The sequence below is a fragment of the Curcuma longa genome, chromosome 12 (assembly GCF_044706935.1).
Source record: "Curcuma longa cultivar G26 ecotype Majalengka, Jawa Barat chromosome 12, ITB_CL_G26_1.1, whole genome shotgun sequence".
Taxonomy (NCBI): Eukaryota; Viridiplantae; Streptophyta; class Magnoliopsida; order Zingiberales; family Zingiberaceae; genus Curcuma; species Curcuma longa.
The window spans coordinates 9,722,057-9,744,438 of NC_133872.1; the positions used below are offsets into that span (position 1 = coordinate 9,722,057).

The window sequence follows — 22,382 nt, forward strand, 5'->3', positions numbered from 1 at the left end:
ATCTCCATTGGTATGAGGCCTTTTGGGGAGAGCCCAAGAACAAAGCCATGAGAGTTTAGGTCCAAAGTGGACAATATCATACCATTGTGAAGATATTTTGATTCCATCGGTACTAACAGATATGGTGTACAAGTTTGGTACTGAGCCTCGTAAATAAAGTTATAGTTATGTACAATTTGACACAAAACTAATAGAGTGTTGAATTTAAATCATTAGCACAACAATAGAAAGTTCAGCACCAGAGTGGTGTTGGAATTTATAAAGTTTAGAACCGCAATGGTGCTGGAATATAATGTTCAATACCACTGTATTATGGTTTGGAATTACTATACATATTCTAGGTTTTTAAATTTCAACATCAAGTTATAAAAAAACACTACTAATAAATTAGAGAAACTTGAACATCTAAATATATATATTTTCCGTTTGCTAATCATATAATATCTCATATAAAAAATTAATTATTTATAATCAGATGATTGTATTTACAACATTAACTTTACAAGAATCTCAACTATATAGAAATGGACGATAAAAAACCCTATAATAATCTTTTTTATTGTGATCGATATAAATAAACTAGAAACATACATGAGAAAATTTTGAAAAAAAATCAATGAAAAAATTATCAAATAAGCTATTATGTTGAAACCTTGATCATTCTTCTTCGGAGAACATCTAGTCTTCAAAGTTTGAGCGACACCAAAGTTTTAGATCACCTTAGAGTTTACTCATTTACTCTTCTTGTTGGTATTTTTACTCTGTTGAAATTCTATCAGAATATTTATTTTGTGATGAAACAGATTACGTGTAAAACAATAAGAGGTAAGGTAATCACATTCAAACCAACGACACCATTTTATAAATAAAATATGGCCGGATGCACTAGGAAATGGTGAATGAAATTATTGGTTGAGGGAGGGGTAAATTTGAAATTAAGTCTGTGTTTTGGTAAAAATGAAAGTGCACTTTTTGAGAATTCTCAAATTTGAAATGCATCCTTTGAGAATTTACTAAACTTTCTTAATTGTTTTTGCAAGCTTCCTCTATTCTCGAGGTCTTGAGGACCACAATCTTGGCATAAAAAAAACCCCATGATCTCTGCCTTTTAAAAAATAATAGCTCGGATTTTACATAGGGTGATGAATAACATTAAGTAAGACTATGATAAAAGGTCATACGCTGACCCCAAACATTTCATATGGTTGACTCTATAATCATCTGTAGAAAAATAAATCAGAAAACTAAAGTATGCTCTTATGTGGAATGGTATAGTCATATGTGTAAAATACCAAAAAATTTCAAAATAAATACGAAAAGATTCGTCTCGCGAAGACGAACCAAACGAAACTTGTTTGGACCAAATCGGAGGTCGTTTGACCCCTGAACCAAGCGAACCAAAGTAAAATCCGGTTCGCTACAGTACTGATTTAATTGGTTTGGTTCAGTCGGGTTAGGATACGAGTTATTGGGTTTAATGGGCTGTAATTGGTTATATAGGATCCGAAACCCAAGAACCCTACAGTAGCCTTCACCTCGCGATCCTCTTCTTTCTCCCGATTGCGAGCGCCGCTTCATCTCTTCGTCGACGCCGAGAGGTTTCGCCACCCAAAGCCGGAGCTGGGAGTCGAGGAGGGGCAGCCTACGATCGGAGGGAAGTAGATTGGGCTGATCTCGCCGGAGGAGCTTGGTTCGTCGCGGTGGAGGCGGGGCTTGCGGCAGCAGATCAAGACCGGTGACGGCGGCGGGTTTTGTACCGAGAAGCTTGGAACCGAAGCTTGTTCTAGGGCTTGGCTGGAAGCGAGTCACGGCGACGGCTCGAAGCGAGGAGCTGAGGACACGAAACTGAGAACGGATCGGTGAGTTCAATAGGGATCGATTGGAGTTTTGGATAGTTTGATTATTGATTTCCGAATTATTGAGATGGATTTCAATTTGGATTGAAGGTTACTGTCAGAGGGGGAATTGGGCGTCGGCAGTGAGCTGAGTTTCGTGGCTAGGGCTCAGATCGGAGGAATCGAGCTGAGCAGCCATTCGCAGACCTCTGTTTCTCTGCACCTGATCTGTTCGGTTCTTGATTTGCCGACGGCTTGATCTTCTCTCCATTTGCTAGGACGCCTGAGAAGCCACGGTTCTCTGCCGGTGAGGAATTTTAGATTCAAGTGGCTGTTCAGATTGTATTTCATAGAGATTCTGGTGATTTTGTGTGATTAAATTTTTGGACAGAGAGGCTTGAAATCGACAGTGTTGATCCAGCAGCGTTGGTGCTAGTGTTCGAGCTGAGGTAAGGGTTTCTATGGTTGTAATTGATTCTAATCTAGGATGACGCAAATGATTGAGGTGATCAGAGTGATGTAATATTGGTTTTGTTGTAGGAGATTTAATCAGAGCAGATTGCTCAAGGGTGGAGCGCTGAGATTCATTGGATTTTGAGTTCAGATCTAAGGTAAGAGCCTTATTGTTTGCATTTGTACTTGATTTTGGTTGGATCCGAAAGAAAGGATTAAGTTACTGATGTTATGGATCTGGTGGATTCTTAGATTGATCTAATTAGTTGGTGTGTTAGTTTTGTGTTGATATGTTGGATCTATTGGCTGACTGTTAGATGGATTCGTTTAAGTTAACCCTAGATTTAGATAGGGTTGATTTTATTACACATATATATGTTGGTATTGATGGGCAGTGACTTTAACTGCAGGACTTTGATCCGACTATTATTTGGTTGTGGTTATTGGGTTTCCCTACGATTACGCGCAACCAATCGAAAGGCGGGTACCTTGACTTATCCTTTATAGATAGGTCTCATTGATATGTGTATTTCTAGCTATCAGTAATTCATGATCTTGTTCTTATTTACTTCGCTTGATATCTGGATCTGCTTTCTATACCAGTTATTATTGCTATCTGATAGTATTGGATACTTATGCATATTATGGATATCAGTTAGGCATTATCTTGAGATCATCTGATACCTTGCCTTGTTTGTTTATCTGATACCTGTTGATTTTGATACCACCGGATACCTGTTCATATGCTTAGCTTGGTTTATCTTATTTCGTATCGGAGTTTATGATAGACATGAGACTTTACCTCATTCTGGTTATTGGGAGCATATGACCTGGACTGGTAGATGGATAGGTGGTGCATGGATCATATTTATGGATTTGTAGTTGGATATATGATGCATGGACTAGTGTCATACATCATGCTTGCATATATTGCATGCTGACGTGCGGGATTCCATTGTTGTAGAGTCCGGCGTCAGTTACATGCGGGCTACCAACCAAAGGGTGTGTGTAATTGCATGTCTTATGGTCATCGGCTCCTGCTCCTATTTTAGTCGAGTCGCTCCTATTATAGTGGTAGCACAGTTTGAGCCCGTCACTTGTATATGATCTACACACACACTCCACTCATGGGTTAGTGGAAACTTTTAGGTTGGTGCATACTTGCCCTGACAGCAGCTCCGCTAGGCCACCCAGGATAGTGGTTTCGTAGCGTGGTAGCATACAGGGATCCCTCCTCTGTCATTGTGACCAGGAGATGAGAGCTTGCTCGCCCACTTATGATTTGGGTACCAGGATAGGTGTACACCTTGAGGACATCCTGTCCACTCGGTCACGCAGGAGCAGTGACGGCAGAGTGCACAGAGGTCACAGCCCTACCCACTCGATGACTTCACCACTGTGGATGAGTACTCAGACGGGTTTTGGCTCCCACGCGACCTCACCACTAGAGGGGTGACTGATCCGACTGGCGTCAGGGGTGACCAGGACATGCATTGCACCATGTGCATACTGCACTATTGCATTTGTTTGTGATTGTTGCACTTGTTTGATGCACTTGGATGACATGCATATACAGGAGACCTATATATTGGTTTTGGAACTACTTTAACCTTGTCACTTGATTATCAGAGTCTGGTATGTACAGTTCTACTGTTGTTCAGTTTTCATATCTATTTACCTTGCAGTAGACTGTACAGCATGATATTACTGTTGATAGCTTTATACACATATCTGCTAGATACCCGCTGAGTTTCTTTTGGAACTCACCCCGTTTACCTGTTTGTCTATTTCAGGTTGATGTCGTCTGGAGGGCTGCACTGCTTGTCCTGAATATTATGTTTTGGTTTATTTACTTTACAGCATACATGTGTTGGACTTATTTTGGCATTTATTCCATTCGAGTACTTGGTTTCCGATGAGTCGATATTTGTTTTCATTTCGGGTTGTTTATCGGATTCTTGGATGGATTGATATGCTTGCATGTATGACTTAATACTTTTATGGATGCATTTCATATATAGTAGGATGTGTTGAGTGGCCGTGTGGGTCACATTTATTTCTATTTTTCTTATATAAATCCATAGCCTGTTATGGATTGGCCGTGTGGGCCTTATATATGTGTATGTATTCAGGAAAAGTCAATTGTTACAGGGGAGATGCTGCCGAAATTTCTCGGAAAGCCGTCTCCCGGGGCGTGACTATGATTTCATCGAGATTCGATCTTGGTTTACTTTGATAATTCTATCATATGGAATCGGTTGAATTATGCTCCAGAGGTATAATATTAAGTAAGACGATAATAATTAAAATGATTTAGGTTTGAAATGACCAAATAGAATAGTTTTTTTTTAATTTTTCCTCTTTTATGTTATAAACCTAATTTAAACTTTGAAAATGTCTTGTTGAGAGTACCTACTATACCCCACAATGATTTCTGAAAATGTAGGTTAATTGAACTTACACCACTCGAACAGAAAATTTCCCATATTTGGAATCACGTTGTTAATGATGGGAACCTTGAAATTTCTCTCCGTTGAATTCTTGCCGGACAAAAATTTTTCAGAAATGAAATCTTATCAAGTGGCCCTCATAATCAATCAACTAGGAGGTTGATTGATCCATTAAGATCATTGGGCTCTTGTGTTTGGTATCCAGGGTCCATACGAAGAAAAATAATTGATGCAGCGGAGAAAATAAATTGTACCTTTCTTCTTTTAGATGTGTAAGGGACTTTTACCCGAAGACCTCTTGATTTTCTTCTTCTTTTCCTTTCTTTTTGCAAGGCCTTTATCCGCTAACCCATTAAAGCATAATTCTTTAAAACATGATCATTTATTTCTTTTTATCTTCATCCATCCATCACATGCATAAATATTTATCCCGAGTTTATGGAAGGAAAATCCGGGTATTACACCTGTCACGTCATCATTTAAGGAAGGTCCCATCATGATTAATGAAGTGGCAGGAATAATCGAGTTCCTTGTCCCATCGCCGGTAAAGCGTTATGTTGTCACCATCCGAAAATGCAGCGGGGCAAGCCGCAGAGAGATAGCATTAAATATTGGGGGCGTGGGTTTGTCAGATATCATGATGAGGTGGGCCAGGACACTGTGAGGAGTGTAGTCAAGCTAGGGGGCTAGCATAGGCGAGCAGGAGCTCAGTGAGGTGATTCGACGATTCGGTGGGTGCACGGCCGAATGGAAGGATTCGGCAAAGCTCTTGCCGAACGGAAGGATTTGGCGAGGCTTCTAGAATGGAAGGATTCAGCGAGGCTTCTGCCGAATGGAAAGATTCGACGAGGCTTCTGTCGAATGGAAGGATTCGGTGAGGCTTCTGCCGAATGGAAGGATTCGGCGAGGCTTCTGCCGAATGGAAGGATTCGACAAAGCTTCTGCCAAATAGAAGGATTTGGCGAGGCTCCCGCCGAATGGATATGCTTCATTCGCGTGTGACTCGATTAATCAAACTAGAAGACACGACGGGCTGGACACGAGTGTTGGGATCAGACTTGGATTCGAGTCTAACCACGGGCCCCTTGGATTATACCCGGAACAATATTAAATGCTAAATAATGTGTCAAAGTCTCCTCCCAATGTTGTGGATGAATTTCCATATATTAACATGCATCAAAGTGCCAAAGGATAGTACCGTACTAGAGTAGTCTAGTAAAACCCTCAACTCCGATGATGCGCTAATGTATCAACAGGCTGCAATGATGGTTGAGGGTATGTGGTCTTTTGAGGGACTAAGCCCATCAAGAGAGGCTTGAGGAAGTTTGAAATGGTTGGAGGGGTGAGTTGTGTTTGGAGTAGTGGGAGTGATTTGGATCCGGATACAAAGCTTTGTGAACTCGAAACGTTGAGTTGGAGTTCTCGAGTTGGCAAGCACTTGGAGCACAAGGTTGAGGTGTTTGGCCACCAAGCATTCAAGGTGATTAGATGGGAGCTTGGGCTACCAAACACTCTAGATATTGAGACTGTTGTTGATGAGCTTGTTGGATGCTGAGACAGGTACTCGAGCTATTGAACACTTGGGATGTTAGATCTTGGGTCATTGATCACTCAGAGCACTAAGCACTTTGGATGCAAGATTGAGGTGTTTTTCGTCTTCGGAACATAGCTGAATTGATTACGATGGAACAGAATTGCAGAAGATTGAGGTGCTTTAATTACTAGGCCCTAAGGGTCAATGCCAAGTTGGAATGTCAAGGTTGTCGATCACTTGGAACGCAAGATTGGGGTACTCGGGCCACCAAGTACTCTAGTAGTCGAGCACTGGGATGCTAAGTACTCAAGTCCTGCCAATGACTAAGGGTCTGGGCCGAACCGGGAGGTGGATTGACACCACATATACTAGGTTTGTTGACATGGAGTTGAGCCACATAGGCATGCCACATTGTCATTATGACCTAGTATCCCCACGTAATCTTTGTTAGTTATGTCATTAAAGTGAAAATTATAGGTGAATAGTGCTTATAAATTTTTACTAATAACTTAGCTAATTTTATGAAATAGAAGTAAACATAGAGTAAGTAAATACAAAGTAAATAATACAATATAAGTAAATGTAAAGTATGTGTCAAGTAAATAAATACAGTATAAGTAAAGTAAGTAAACACAGAGTAAATAAACACCGAATAAGTAAATACAAAGTAAATAAACACTGAGGAAGTAAATAACAGAAATAATGAAATGAGACACGTTGATTTAACGTGGTTAGGAACACTCAAGTTTCTACTCCATGACCTATGCATTCATCATGTGAATCACTTCCAAAAATACCCACTAATTTTCTCCATTTTTCTTTACAATCTTAGCAAAGAGATACTATAATTGAAGTACAAATGCTAAAGAAAGATAGAATTACATCTTAAATAAATATAATACTTGAAATACTGAGTTATTTTCTATCTGTTGGAGCTTTTTTTTTTGAAGAGTTTCAGAGCAGAGAATGTAGGATCGAAGAGAGCGCTAAAGGGGTACGAATAGTGTGCGTAAAATCTTTCATTTTAAACACTTCTTTTCTTTTTTGAATTTAGAGTAAGATGTAGTGGAAAACACAATTGCTTTTATTTGGTTCACAGCATCTGACTGTTACTTCAAGACCCGTAATCTTGTCGTGGATTACTACGAGTGGACAACAACTACTGTTCTCCTTTTTGAAAACTTCAGAGGCGGAGAAACCCTTTTACACAAGACAAGCGTATGATAGCAAGCTTACCACTCCTAGAAATGAAAGTACAAGTAAATAAGGAAATACCAACAAGTAAGAATTTGAAGTGGAGCGTAGTTATTAAAGTGGCACAACAGCGCAAAAACTTCTTTTCGAGCACAAACGAGAACTTGAGAGGTTAGGAGTTGATGTCGAAAATCTTCTGATCGAGCTTCTTTCATAGGAATGGATCACTTGACCAGACTCCTTGTTCGATCGACTGATAAATGATTTGATCCGGTGTCAACCTCATCCAGATTCATTTTTCCATCTACCGATGCCCACGATTGATCAATCAAATAGGCAACCTTCCATTGGTCTTCTTCCATGTTAGCATCTTGACATCGATCCTTAGTCACGTTAGCTTCACATGCCTTATCCTCAATCGCACAAACCACCATGTCAGCAAGTCGAGGGTTATCTTTTGCCACGTTAGCCTTTTTAAACTTATCTTGTCCACATCAACTACCATATCAACACTCCAAAAACTTTAGCTGCCAAGTCATCAAGCTATGCCACCTCAACATCTGGTCGACTAAACCTTACTGTTTGGTCAATTGGTAACACCAATTCGATCGCCCAAACCCTACAACACCAGTTAGCACAGTACAAGTAATATATGAAATTAAGTTTTCACAGTTAACAAACTGTTTGATCTCGACTTCAAAATTCAAGTAGGACCCTTATCACTTAGGTTTTTCCCTATAACGATGACTCGTCTTTACTTTTCCTTCTTTTGAAAAGGACTTCTCCACTCTAGGAGCTTACCTTAACTTACCTTATGCCAAATATCAGCTCCAACAGACCTATTTGGGCTTTCTCTACTTGATGTCAGATCCCTTGATTCACCAGGATTTTCTTGACTCGATGTCTGATCTTTATTGACTCATTGAGTCTGTCCTGCCATATGTCAGGTCTAGCTTGTTAGAATCGTCTCGGTGTGTTATGCGTATTTACACATTTCATAACATGTACAGTAAAAATAAACTAATAATTAAATCTAATTATTATAATATACATATACAAATACATGATATAATAGGTAAGACATTATTAAATTTAAAATTTTTTAAAATAATAATTATTCTATACGTTCTTTTTATGAAATTTTTTATAGGATTAAATTAACCACTTTCCTGATTAAATCATTTCGAAAAGTTGGACACGAAGATTATAAATAAAAAATAAAAAAATTATTGGAAAGACAAAGGGGTTTTGGTTGTGGCTTTTGCCCAATTTGAAATGCTAAAAATATAAAGCAACCAAAACCCGAGAGCCCTCATTTCCCTTCGTCCCCTGCTTCGCAATGTCGTCGCCTTCTACTTCCACTGCTATTCCTCGAGAGCTCGTTAAGAAGCGTTGGCTAGGGTTTCTAATCTGGCAGTCGATCGCCTCCGCCGTCCTCCACCTTCCCAACTCCATCTTCTTCCTCCGCCGACACCCCTCACCCTCCTCCCCCGCCGCCGTATTCCTCCTCTCCTTCCTTGCCTTCCACCTCTCCCTTCTTCTCCTCTCTCTCGCCCTCTTTGTTGTCGTCTCTCCACACCCTGACCCAGCGGCTTCCATCCCTGAGCTCGCTGCTGCAAGCTTCCGCTACCTCCTCAAAGCCCTTGTCGGCGGCTTCTCCGGTCCCTCCTTCACCGCCCACTTTTCCCACCGGGCTCGGCGATCGCTTGCATCCGTCCTCTTCTTGCTGATATGTTCCGCCGCTGGGCCTCTTACCCTACTTGGCATTTGTGGGTTGCCACAGGTACTGGATTTGGCTAGTCTTGTTGACATAGGTCTGAGGGGGGTGGTTTTTGGGCTGGTCTACTGCCTCCATTATATTTATAGGAAGAGATGGGTCCTGAACTTTCCAATCATTCAGGTTAGCAACGAATCATCTCCTGTTTACATGTCTATTTTGCCCACTTACCTGCTATTGTTGCTCTCCTATTGAAGGATCAAAAATCATGCCTAATTGGAAATGGAATTAAACTTTTTTATGAGTAGATGTTTAAAGTTAGGGGGTTGCTAAATTAAACTTGAGTTCATTTTTTTTTCTTTCTAAATTTTAAGTTGATTGATGCCTAAAGCTGTGTATTTTGAGCAATCTGTTTCATATATATTTAATAAGGAATACTCATAGCTTCATGTTGATGCGTAGGTTTAAACACTCTTAACTGCATAAAAATAATATCATGGAGGAAGATTTGTATTCCAAGTATAACAAAAAGGTAAAAATGGAAGAGAGACTTGAACATTTTATTTTTCAATTTACCTGTGGACGTATATCTGGATATTACTAGATATTTATCCACACATAAAGTCCAATGACAAATTAAGATCTATTTAGGTGATGCCAAATATTTTAGGCTCTTGATTTGTTATTATTGTTGTACATGCCTTCTTTTATGAATTAGAGTTATTTGATAAACTTCATCTTCTGTAGTTTCTTTCAATCCTTGTTTCCACTGTAAGAATGCATTAACCTTTTCTGTTTATAGTTGACATGTTGTATTTTCAGCGTCCTCTTTTCTACAGCTTCAAAGTTGGGCTATCTTCTGCACTCAAGAGAGCTTTTAAGTTGTCAGTTCAAACTCATGTTTGGTCGTTCATTATAATATTACTCTTGCCCGATCAATTTAAGACCATAAACATGATAGGAGAATTCATGGTTCAGCAGATCAGATTTTACATTGGAACTTTAATTGCTTCTATTTGCTGGGAGATAAGCCATCACCTACTCCAGGTCAGTTTTAAGTTACTGATTTAGTCTTTTGTCTATCAGAAAAATGAATTATTTTCATGATTTTATGTTCTAAGACTGTAGATACTGGCGCCCTATTCCACTTGTTCTTTTTGTGTATTTTCTTTTGTCAACCTTTTTCTATTATTCATTTACCTTTAAATTTTTTTAATAAATATTTGGTTAAATGTTTATAAATTGTCTACTTGTTTGTGTTTATCTAGGTTGTACATACCAGGAGGTGCATGCTTGCTCCTCCCAAAGGATCAGTTGTTGCAGAAAAAAATCCTAGTGACTTTCTGCTAGAAAGTTTGGAACAAGACAACTCATGCCTCATACAGTATCTTGCATATCTTGATCTATGTGTTGTATCAGAAAGCAATGCTGAATCATGGCGTCGTGCAGCCATTTTTGAACAAACTGGCGTAACCTACAAAAGGGTTATAAATGTATGCTTGAAGCCTCTTGAACAACTCACATCAAGGCTTGCTGAAGGTTTTGAAGGTCTTTCCATAGACAATTCAGATTGCTTGTCCAAACAATTAAATTCACCTCTGGATGTGAAAGCTGACTTGAGTCTTCATGAAGCTTTTAATGATTTTCAGGTACTGGTATTCAGTTAATATTTAATTATCATTTATTGCACACTACAGAGAGTTCACGATGTCTTTGATAAGATTGATATATGCTAGGCAAATCTTTTCCCTAAGGAACATTATTGTTGTTGACTAGTTGCTCAAAGAGGAATACATTTTGAACTGGTATGCTCCTTTATTAGAAGTGATTATTTGACTTGAAGAGGCAACATTATCAATATAATGTAACCTCTTTATAGATATTGAGTAGTTTTGATTATATATCTTGCAACATGTTACCCTTAGTTTAGTTAACCTATCCACTAACTAAAGAAATAAACCTTTATTCAACAACCCTGTGCTCCTTCAAAGAATTCAAAGAAAAGGATCACGGAAAGTTTAAGCAACTGATACATAAGATTTCCTGAGAACATTATAAGACTTCAATGGAGAATTGAATTTTGATATATTTCCTAATGAAGCTACCTGTATTAGTGGCTCTTCGGCACAATACCATTTCATACTCGTCATATTAAAGAGTAGTAATGTTAAGATGGATTCACTCCTTGAATCCCTTTCCACCACATAAAAAAATACACTTAAAATCTTGTATTCTTCTGAAAATAATCATTTGAAGCCTCAGGCAAAACATCCATCAACATAAGTAAATAGATTGATTAATCTATTTGAGAAACATAACCATCTTATATCTAAACAAGTAGTAAAAGTCTAATGAGACATGAAACACAAGTATGACATTAGTGTTAAAATTAACATCTCAATGGCAAGTTCAGAAGTTCATAAATAAAGCATGAAATTAAAGAAACATCATAAAAATTAATTACTCTAGAGTTTGAAGACATCTTTAAGCATACTATAACTTAGAACCCTTACTATGTTTTGGCCTGCAAATATGTAGGCCAAAGAAAATACACCTGTTAGCACAAATTATGAGAAATAGTGATGCCAATGACATTAGTGTTAAAATTAACATCTCAATGGCAAGTTCAGAAGTTCATAAATAAAGCATGAAATTAAAGAAACATCATAAAAATTAATTACTCTAGAGTTTGAAGACATCTTTAAGCATACTATAACTTAGAACCCTTACTATGTTTTGGCCTGCAAATATGTAGGCCAAAGAAAATACACCTGTTAGCACAAATTATGAGAAATAGCGATGTCAATCTTATTGTTAATCTCTTTTTATTAGTTGTGCATTGAATAAGAGTGCTGATTCTTATAGTATTTGAGAGATCTACTATAAATATCTCATTAATCTCTTTGTTAAAACTTTAATTTAATTATAACTTAATTAACTTTGTAAATTATAATAACTTATAAAGATATACAATATTATTATTAAATTTAAGTTAATAGACTAGTAATACCTAATCAAATTAATATGTTTTCTATGTTAATTTACTTTAATTTAATTAACTTAAGTATATATTAAATTTATTGATAACTAAAATTAAGGTTATAAATTATTAATATAAAGTTATAACTTGATTGAAATTATAATTTTTAGTTTGCAATAACATTACATGTTAATAAATCATAACATTAAATTGTGAAATAAAATTTAACATACTATTACAAAAAATTGAACCAAATATTATCCTATCTCCTTAGCTCTATCCCTTATTATATCATCATTTATATTTTGAATAAATTTTATCTTGTTTTATCAATTCGTCTTTAGTCTTCCTCTTCGCTGTTTAATGTATGTGTTTGCTATAATTTCTCACCGCATTATTGGGATATTTATTGGTCGTCTATATACATATTTATACCATCTTAAATATCTCTCAGAGTTTTTCCTAAATAGATACAATTTCAACTCTCTAATGTTCTGTCTTATCTTGTTCATTCTTATATCTCTGCACATCTATTTTTAATATTTTCATCTTTGTAACTCATATCTTCTGCTCGTGTATTTGAGTCATAGTCCAACATTCAACTCTAAATAGCATAGTAGGTCTAAGCACCGTTTTGTAGAACTTCTCTTTAAGTTTTAGAGGTACCTAATGATCACAAAAACATTTGACACTGTCTTCTATTTCAAACCATTCTGCTTATATTCCATTAAAACATTTCTCAACCCTTTCATCCTTTCACAAAAACGATCCTAAATACTTAAAGCTCTCAATTTGTCGGTAACATATCATCTTCTATCTTAACAATTGCTTTACTATATCTAATATTGTTAAATTTTAATTTTATATACTTTATCATTACTCTACTAAGTCTAAAATCTTTCACTTCTAATATTTTCCACCAAAATTTGAGCTTAGCTTTTACTCCTTCACATGTCTCATCTATCAAAATAATATCATTTATAAACAACATGCACTATGTCAATGTATATTGGATGTGTCCAATGAGTTCATCCATACTTAGTGTAAAAAGATAGGGACGTAGAATTAATCCTTGATTTAACTCTTAACTTTATAGAAAATAATTTGGTTAATCCACTTATAGTTTTCACTCTTGTCATTGTATCCTTATACATATTCTTAATTATTTCAATATATTCTGTGCTAACATCTTTCTTTTCTAGAATTCTCTACCTAATTTATTTCAGGACTCTTTCATAAGCTTTTTCTAGGTTGATGAGACCATGTGTAAGTCTTACTTTTTTTTTCCTTATATTTTTCAATTAATTATCTGAGAACATGTATAACTTCTATTGTCGACGTTTTAGGCATGAATCCAAAATTAATTTTCAATCATCGTGGTATCTCTTCATTAATTTCTTTTATTACTTTTTCCCCCAAGTTTCATGATATAACTCATTAACTTAATGTCCCTATAATTGGTATAATTTTGCATGTCTCTTTTATTTTTATATAAAGGACTAAAGTACTTACCCTTTATTAATTTAATATTTTTTTCATTTTCAATATCAGGTTGAATAACTTTATAAGCTATTCATTATTCTCCTTCTCTAGACACTTTCATACCTCTATCACAATATCATATGGTTCAATCACTTTTTCATTTTGCATCTCATTTAAAACTTATTCAACTTGTGAAGTTTGAATTCTTTAATAAAAATTTAAATTTCTATACTCCCCTAACTTGTTTAAAATTTCCATTTTGCATCTCATTTAAAGTTTTTTTCGTTCTTACAAATGTACAATAACTTATAGACCGTTAGTTGTTTGTCACTTTTTTCTGTACTTTCTCATTCCACTATCAAAATTTTTTACTTGATGCATGTTCTTTTAACTCACCTAATACGTTCTTGGCCATCATTTTCAAATTTAATGTCATCTTATCTCATATTGTATTCGAGTCACCATATATTTCTCTTAATGCTTTCCTACCCTCTCCTTAAAAATACTTTATTTCTCATCCTTTAACTTTCACCATTTGATTCTAGGAGCCATGGACATTTTTCTTCTATTAATATTATGTTTGAGGCTAATATTAACACTACTAACTTATGTTAAATTTTCTCTGGGGATGACTTTGCAATCTTTATAAGTCTATAATTATTCGTGATCATTAGAAAGTCAATTTGCAACTTATTGTTTTCATTTTTGAACATAACTAAGTGTTTTTTTCTTTTCTTGAAAAACATGTTAGCTATTATAAATTTATATATTATCACAAAAGGCAATATTTTTTTTTCTTTTTCATTTCTTGTTCCAAAATCATAACCTCCATACACTCTATCATTTTCCTTATCATTTAGATTTTCTCTTATTAAAATAATACTACTTGCATCTAGGTCTTCTCAAAAATTATATTTGGTGCATATATGCTAATTATATTAATAATATCTTTTGCCACAATTATTTTGAGAGTTGTAATTTTATCCTCCTTTATAACTACTATTACTTTGATAATGAAATTTAAGTCGACTGATCCTAGAGAAATAGTCGACTAGAGGTAGTAACGATCAAGCAACGATTGTTGCGGATTAAAAAAAAAAGGTGGATCTGCCACCTCAGCGACCCCTTAGAGTCGGCCTCACGGATATGGAGGGAGGTAAATTCAGGTACACAAGTAGGAGACACATGGTGGGATGAATGGTAGATTGTGAGTTCCCACGAGATTTGACTCTCTGACTGTTACACCAGAAATGTCATGCACCCACCATCTACGCTACGCCCTGGGGGCACGGTTGTTGTGGATAAAAGTTTTGACAACAATGGATTAGTCGACTAATCAAGATGAAGTAGTTAATTGGTGATTAATTTTTCTCTACAAATACCAAGCAAAGGCAACTCTACCAGATCATCCACAATTTACATACATTCAAGAAACAGGGACAAGTGCCCAATCTACAACAAGATGTTGCTTTTCTTTACAGTTGTTTTAGCTTTCGTAGTTTTTCATTTTACTATTCTAGTTGCTTTTCTTAGTTCAGTTTTGAGCTTAAAATCTTTCATCTTTTTTATATTTATTTTGTTTTAATTATAGTCAGTTTTTTTGTAAAAGATTTTTCCGCTTTCGAAAGGGGAAGGTGACTCATCTTACTAATAGACCGTGGAGTAGGAATCCAGGATTTTGAACCACTTAAATACTTGTGTTTGTGTCTCATTTTCTTTTACTGTTGCATTAGATTTTTATTATTTGCATAAATCTTTCTAATTCAATACTTTCATTTTATTTTTTTTTAAAAACTATATTAACCCACTTCATCTTTTGAACTTAAAAGTAGTTAAATTATTCTACTGCATTTTTCAAATAATTCATGCATATATATAACTAACCGATTAGATGACTCATTTTTTTCTTTAAACTTCCGTTGCATATTTTAGAATTTGAAAACATTTAATTTCTACTGCATTCATTTAAACAACTCTAATAAAAAAAATTGAAACAGATTTTGATTCATTATTCATCCCCCTCTAGTGTCTCTCAGATCTAACAACTATTTCATTAATGGTGGACTTCATATTGAAAATTTTGTTTAGTAGAATAATGGCGCCACATATATTTGTATTCATTAAATTGGAAAAAAGTAGTGGATTTTTCTTACATAATCATTAAAAAAGAGATAATATTGTATATGTAAAACACTTGAGCTTAGTTTCAACAATGTAATCTATTGAACTAAATAAAATGTTTGGCAATTTAGCCTCATATTAGTTGTACTAAATGTAGGCTTGGATTGTGCCGAAGGGGGGGGGGGGGGGGGGGGGGGGGGGGGGGGGGGGGGGGGGGGGGGGGGAGGGAGGGTGAATATCACTTCTTTTAAAAACCATTTTCTTTTTCAAACATTAAGTCAGGATGCAACGGAAAATCAAGACAGGCTAACAAGGGTGATTACTTGGTTCATAGTCCAATGACTACTACTCCAAGGCTTATAATCCTTTGGATCTTTTTTGGATAGGTAATCAACTAATGCTCTACTTTCGAAACACTTTTGGAAGAGAAAAACTCGTTACAAAAGAAAAAGAGAATAGTAACACACTACTATCTCTTTAAATGAAATGCAAGTAATATAAAAGTTTCTAACAACAATTTAGTAGAATTTGGCGTAGGTTGTCGGAGAGTAGATCGACGTAGTAGACTTGCAGAGCTTGCTCAAACAACGAGACAAAAGAGTTGGATCGTAGAGAATTGTTGTATAGAGCCTTGGAACTCGAGCTTCTTTTATAATTTTTATCCGATCGATCGAACATAAACTGAACCCAATCAGATCCTGCTATGTTCGTGCTTGATTTCGAGGTTTATCAATTGACTGAATATCTTATCAGTCGATTGAACTCTATTTCTTTCCTTGTTGGTTTGATTCGATCATATCCAATCCTGCACAATCTGCTTGATCGGTCGATTGATCCTCTTGATTGGTCGATTGAACCCCAAAGCTTCCTTTATTGTCTGATCTGATCGCATCCGATCCTCTATTTTCATATAGGTTCGGTCGACTAATCCTCATTATCGGTCGATCAATCCTTTATTTCCTTTTGGACTTGGATCCAATCTGATTGTGCTTATCTTCTGATTGGTCGACTGAACTTCCCTGTTCGGTTGACCGAACCCCGAAGATTTTGTTTTCTGGAAAATAAAGTTAGCACAACAATAATAATAATCCTGCAAAATAGAGTTAGAAACGATTATATATATATGCATGATTTATTTTTGACAGTTAGACTGTTTGATCTCACTTAGAACTTCGAGTTGGTTTCTAAATCGGATCATTGCCTAATCGGTTTGTCCCAAATGGGACACGCCCTCATTGCTTTCAATCTGAAAGGCCTCTCCAAGATGTACCTTACTCGCCAAACATTCTTTCCAAGTGATATATTTGGACTTTTACTTAGTGTCTGATCGATCCAATCCACTAAGGCTTTCTTGTAACACTAAAATAACACAATAGATAGAAGTAATAATGCAAAATAGTATTAGCAACATTGTACTTCTGTCTACTAAATACACTAGTTTAATCGATCAAAAATCTCATTTCGGTCGTTCGAATCTACTGGTCTTACTTGCTTGGTGTTCACTCTTACAAGACTTCTAGTTTAATTGATCAAAAATCTCGTTTCGGTCGTTCGAATCTACTGGTCTTACTTGCTTGGAGTTCACTCTTACAAGACTTCTCATTATTTAGGGTTTACTCTCCTTGGGATTTTTTCTTTGTCAAACATTCGATCATCCTTGATCTGTTTGGGTTTATTTCTTGCTAGATATTTGATCATCCTTGATCTGCTTAGATTTTTCTTTTGTCAGATATCTAGTTAATCTTGATCTGTTTGGATTTTATATTTGCCAGACATCCGGTAAATCTTCACCTGCCTAGACTTTTTCCTTGTTAAACATCTAGTTAACCTTGACCTTCTTGGACTTTTCCCTTTGTTGTCATCTGGTCAACCTTGATGCAATTGGACTTTTCCCTTGTCAAACATCTGGTCAACCTTGATCTGCTTAGACTTTTCCCTTTGTTAGTTATCTGGTCAACTTTGACTTAATTGAACTTTTTCTCTTACCTAGGTTAGTCTTGACCTGTCAGGACTTATTAACTTGGTTAATCTTGACAAAATTACTTGTCAAACATCCGGTCAACCTTGACCTGCTTAGACTTTTCCCTTTGTTAGTCATTCGGTTAACTTTGACTTAACTAATATTTTTTTCTTACCTAGGTTAGCCTAGACCTATCATTACTTCTTATTAACTTGGTTAATCTTGACCAAATTACTTAGCTAATTTTGATCAGATTTCATTAAATATATTGTCAAAAAAATATCAAAACTCTGGAGGTCGATTGTATCAACACTAAACAATCAATCTTTCAAGCCAAGTAATTTGATTGGTAAGAATGCCAAGCCTAGCAATTGTGATTCTTATGACAATTTTGTGTTTCATGAAACAAGAGACCTTAGGTTAGAAACCAGCTTCAAAAAATCACATTATGGTCTAAGGTTTCCAATACTACCAGGTGTACAAGAGATGGTATGGGCTTTAGCAAAATCACATTGATCTTGATCAGAAACCTACTTGCTTTAGTGTTGACTATTTGAAGTGATAGCAAAGCTGAATAATGGGGGTTGTGTATTCTTTTCAACCTTGGTGCACCTGTAATTCTTATCCGTAGCGAGTTATGAAGATCTCAAATTGCAGATGAAAAAGTCTTTTTTTTTCAAAATTTTAATTTCTTAAATGAAGAGCAGTGGCAACTCTATTCCATATGTTTCAATTTTTAAGACTCGTCACCTGACTGAAGTGACTTCGACCAATTGATTTTGCAGACACATCACTATGGCAATTTTTGCTAATGATCTACTCATAGTGGTTTGGTTGTTCTTGCTTGTTAATTGTTAACTGGTTTGTCAACTTGAATATCTATTTTTGTTGACATGGTATTCTATTATGCTGATCCTAGAAATTTGCAATCTACATGAACATTTTCTTTCACTGGAGAGAGCTTTTAATTGATTATTGCACATAGGAAACTTTTGTTTTTACCTTTTGTTATGTTTCCCATGTAGAAATGCTCATGGTGTGCAAGGTCTCTAGGAGCATTGACCGCAAGGTCTCATTCAGAGGACAGATATGGGGTTGCTCAGCTTACCGGCTGCAACAAAACAGTCGTCACTACATTGTTGTCTTGCTTGCTTGCGGTGGAGGCCTGTCTGGGAAAGAAAACTTGTGCTCCATCAGCACACTCGCTGGGTGCCGCAAGCATCCGGTGGGCGACATTTAACGCGGGGAAAGGATACGAAACGTTTTCAGTGGCTAGTAAAAGAAAGAAACCCTTGCTGTATGCTAAGGCATATGCCTTGGCTGATGTCGTTAGAACATCGCTTTACCAAATTGTTTCTGCCTTTGAGATTGATATGCAGGCGAATGCAAGAAACTCAGTTTTGGAGAAGAATTGGATCGATGATGGGAAGCCTCTATATGGTACACGCGAGATCCTCGTGTACAAGCTGCATCTTTTTTTGGAATATCGTGCAGTCTAAAGATGCATCCGTTGTCACATCACCCAACTGGATTGTCAGTGTGGAACATTTGGCATTTGGTGGTTTAACCCTTTTTACGGATTAGAATTTGTTCCTAGGCTGGTGGAAGATTATGTACAAGGTTTCAGGGGCGACTTACGAGGTAAAAGTCCCCAATGTTCTGGTATTATTCTACATATCCTGTTCGACAACATACATGCCTTTGAGTAGGTAGGAATCTATTTCAAGCAGATTGAAATTGCTGTCTTTCGCGGCTCTGGCGTGAGCCTATGAGGGGCTACTCCTTCCCGGTATGTGATGGGTAATGTGTTTAAGCTTGCAGCTTCCTTCGTCGTCTGGTATATGGACCTTTGGTCTAATCGCATGTGCGGACGCATGCATGTGTGGACGCTAAATAGTTGTAACACCTGGACGTTTCAAGTTCAACGTTCTTTTTTGCAGAAACCTCTAAGACCAAAAATTTTCTTATTAGTAGGTTTTACTACACGATTTGTGAATATTAGCAAGTAAAAACTCATTTTTTAAAAAAAAAATATTTTTCAGTATGTGGATGTATCGAGAAGCTTAATTAACTCATAAAATTTATTAAAGTTATGTAAATTGCAAAACATGACATTTTAGTTACCATGGACAAAGAGAAAAAAAAAAAGGAAATTTTATATGCCAATTATTTGAATTTATTATGCTCCTGAGTTTCCTAGTGTCTCGGCGGGTAAGAGATTTTTTACTTTTTACTAAATTAATCATAGTAATGTTTTAATGAAAATGTATTTGATAATTTTTAATGACAAAAATAAAATAAATAAAATTAAAAGATGGATATTTTATTTTTTTATTGTTGTAGCAGTTATCAATAATTACTGTAGAAGTTATGAGTATTATAATGTTATTCTTTATTTTCTACACTAAACTACAACTAACTGTTAAAATGTGAAGAAATTATTATGTAGCTGCTATAAGTATAACTCTTAATAGTGATTATTAGTATAACCCTTAATAAACCCTTGAAAAACTCTGCCTTCTCTCTACACAAGTAGAAAGGAGAATGGTGACGATGTCTTTCGCCTACATTGATTATCATCAACTATTAGGTATCACAAGCACTTTGACATCGACCATCAACCTACCAGTGGCCGGCGATCTAACCTTGCGACGGAGATAGGAAAGGAGCAACTTACCGCACAATCATCAACAAGATGAAGGGGGGAACACCATCCACCACAAGCCACACACATGAGCCCACCTGACCAGCGATAGCTATTTAATCCTCTAGATTGAAGGTTGTTTAGAGAGAGCTACTCTCCTACATCGGTTAAGGCGGTGACAAGTTTCCTTCAAGCAGTGGTGAAGAACAACTAATGGGTATGGTTGGACTCAGGTGACTGTCGGTCGCTACAGTGGCTGTTGGTGCACCTCTCCAGTAACTCCTAGTGCTTGGGAGCGCTCCCACAGACCTGGACGAGTTTTGATGCCACGACTACTTCCTTGAAATAGATACGATCTGTGAAGTGAAGAGGCCCAACAACTCTACCCTTAGATAGGCCACAATTAGCACACTTCCTGATTAGTTGTCGGAACCTTGGGGTGAGTGTGTGAAGACTATTTGAGATTTTTCAAAGCTCATTATTACTATGCAAATTGATTTTTGTAAAGGTTTTTCTACTGTTGAAAACTTTTAAAAAAAGAAAAAGATAGTGGATTTTTCATAGAGTAACTTGTCAAACGAGTTATAAGCTGTGGAAAAAGAAGACGATATTTTCGAACCATATTAAATCATTGTGCATTCCTTTATTATATTTTACATTTATTTTTGAGAAATAAAATTATTTTAAATTTGAAATTGTGAAAAATATTCATTTTCTATTGTGTAACTTACTTGACTCCAATCTTTAAACATATTTTAAACTCAAATATTAAAAATATCAAAATAGTTTTTTAAATTTTAAAAAACTATGTTCCTCTCTCTAGTGTCATTCACTTCAGTAAAATGGAATTCATCATCCTAACGATCTCACACGGTCACCTCCATGATCTTTTGTGTGAGAAGGTAAATTGAAAAATTACAGTGGGTCACGACAGAAGAGGACATTATCTCGGCGAAGTCGAAATTCGATCCTTGTCTACTTCAATAATTCTGTTTCATCATAACCAACTCAACCCTGCTCCATCATTCACAATTTTATCAGAAGTTATTATAAGTTTTTACATTTTTGAAAGAGTTTTAAGAAGGAAAAAAATTAATAGATTTTGAAAATTGACATATTAGTAAAATAAAAGTGGCTGCTGAACTACAAAAACATTGAATTTGAGTTGTTCTTATTATGTTTTTGTTATTTATATTTTAGTTTGTGTTTCAATTTCTACTTTTGTCCTAGTAAACTAATCACTATAGAAGTTTTAACCGAGTCTATTATATTTACTCCTCCCTCTAGCTAGCTTTCTTTCTATCCTCTTTACATTCATTTAACATGTATAAAATTAAATAAATAAATTTAAATAGAAATAAAATTTATGAATTATGTTCAATAATAAATATATTATCAAATTTAACAATAAATTTATAAATAAATAAATATTTAATGGATCAGTTAAATAAATAAGATTAAGAATATAAAATCTATAAATAATTAAATAGATTTCAATTAAAAGGTTAATAATATTTAAATAAACTACTCAAGTTAAATTCAAACTATTTTTTTAAATCAATTTAAATTTGAACTACCGTTTCAGCAGTTGATTGATTAATTTTATATTTAACTTGACTTAATTACCATCCTATTCTAAGAAACTCAGTTTCCTCTTGAATGTATCGTAAGTAAATTAAAATGTGTCTCTGGAGTACGATTGAATTAGTTATTGTGGGACAGACTTATTGAAGTGAATAAGAGTCGAATTTCGACAAAGTCGAGATAATATCCTCTCTGTAGTAGTCAATTAAAAATTTAATAATATTTAAATAAACTACTCAAGTTAAATTTAAATTAAATTTTTTTAAAAAAAACCAATTTAAATTTGAACTACTGTTTCAGCAGTTAATTGATTAATTTTATATTTAACTTAACTCAATTACCATCTTATCCTAAAAAATTCAGTTGCCTCAGTAAAAATTTAAATTTCCATACTCGTTGAATATATTGTAAATAAATTGTTAGACATT

At 35.6% G+C, this 22,382-nt stretch overlaps 1 protein-coding gene and 1 long non-coding RNA gene across 2 annotated transcripts; both read left to right on the forward strand.

Annotated features, from left to right (window-relative positions):
* The first annotated feature begins 2,227 nt into the window (after positions 1-2,227).
* On the forward strand, positions 2,228-2,769 carry LOC141842768 (uncharacterized). The gene is made up of 3 exons (XR_012602987.1): positions 2,228-2,284; positions 2,376-2,446; positions 2,699-2,769. It is a non-coding gene; the product is annotated as an uncharacterized LOC141842768 (long non-coding RNA).
* Positions 2,770-8,799: 6,030 nt separating this feature from the next.
* On the forward strand, positions 8,800-19,399 carry LOC141843293 (uncharacterized). The gene is made up of 4 exons (XM_074731356.1): positions 8,800-9,366; positions 10,006-10,230; positions 10,452-10,832; positions 18,752-19,399. The coding sequence occupies exons 1-4, from the start codon at positions 8,806-8,808 to the stop codon at positions 19,223-19,225; spliced, it is 1,641 nt and encodes a 546-aa protein (XP_074587457.1). The 5' UTR covers positions 8,800-8,805; the 3' UTR covers positions 19,226-19,399.
* Positions 19,400-22,382: the final 2,983 nt, after the last annotated feature.

What these genes read in the sequence shown, in the direction of transcription:
- LOC141843293 (XM_074731356.1), top strand. Translation starts at nt 8,806, where the DNA reads ATGTCGTCGCCTTCTACTTCCACTGCTATTCCTCGAGAGCTCGTTAAG. An exon ending in TAAGCCATCACCTACTCCAG is followed by an intron (nt 10,231 to 10,451) that starts GTCAGTTTTAAG and finishes GTGTTTATCTAG; the next exon opens with GTTGTACATACCAGGAGGTG. An exon ending in AAGCTTTTAATGATTTTCAG is followed by an intron (nt 10,833 to 18,751) that starts GTACTGGTATTC and finishes TTTCCCATGTAG; the next exon opens with AAATGCTCATGGTGTGCAAG.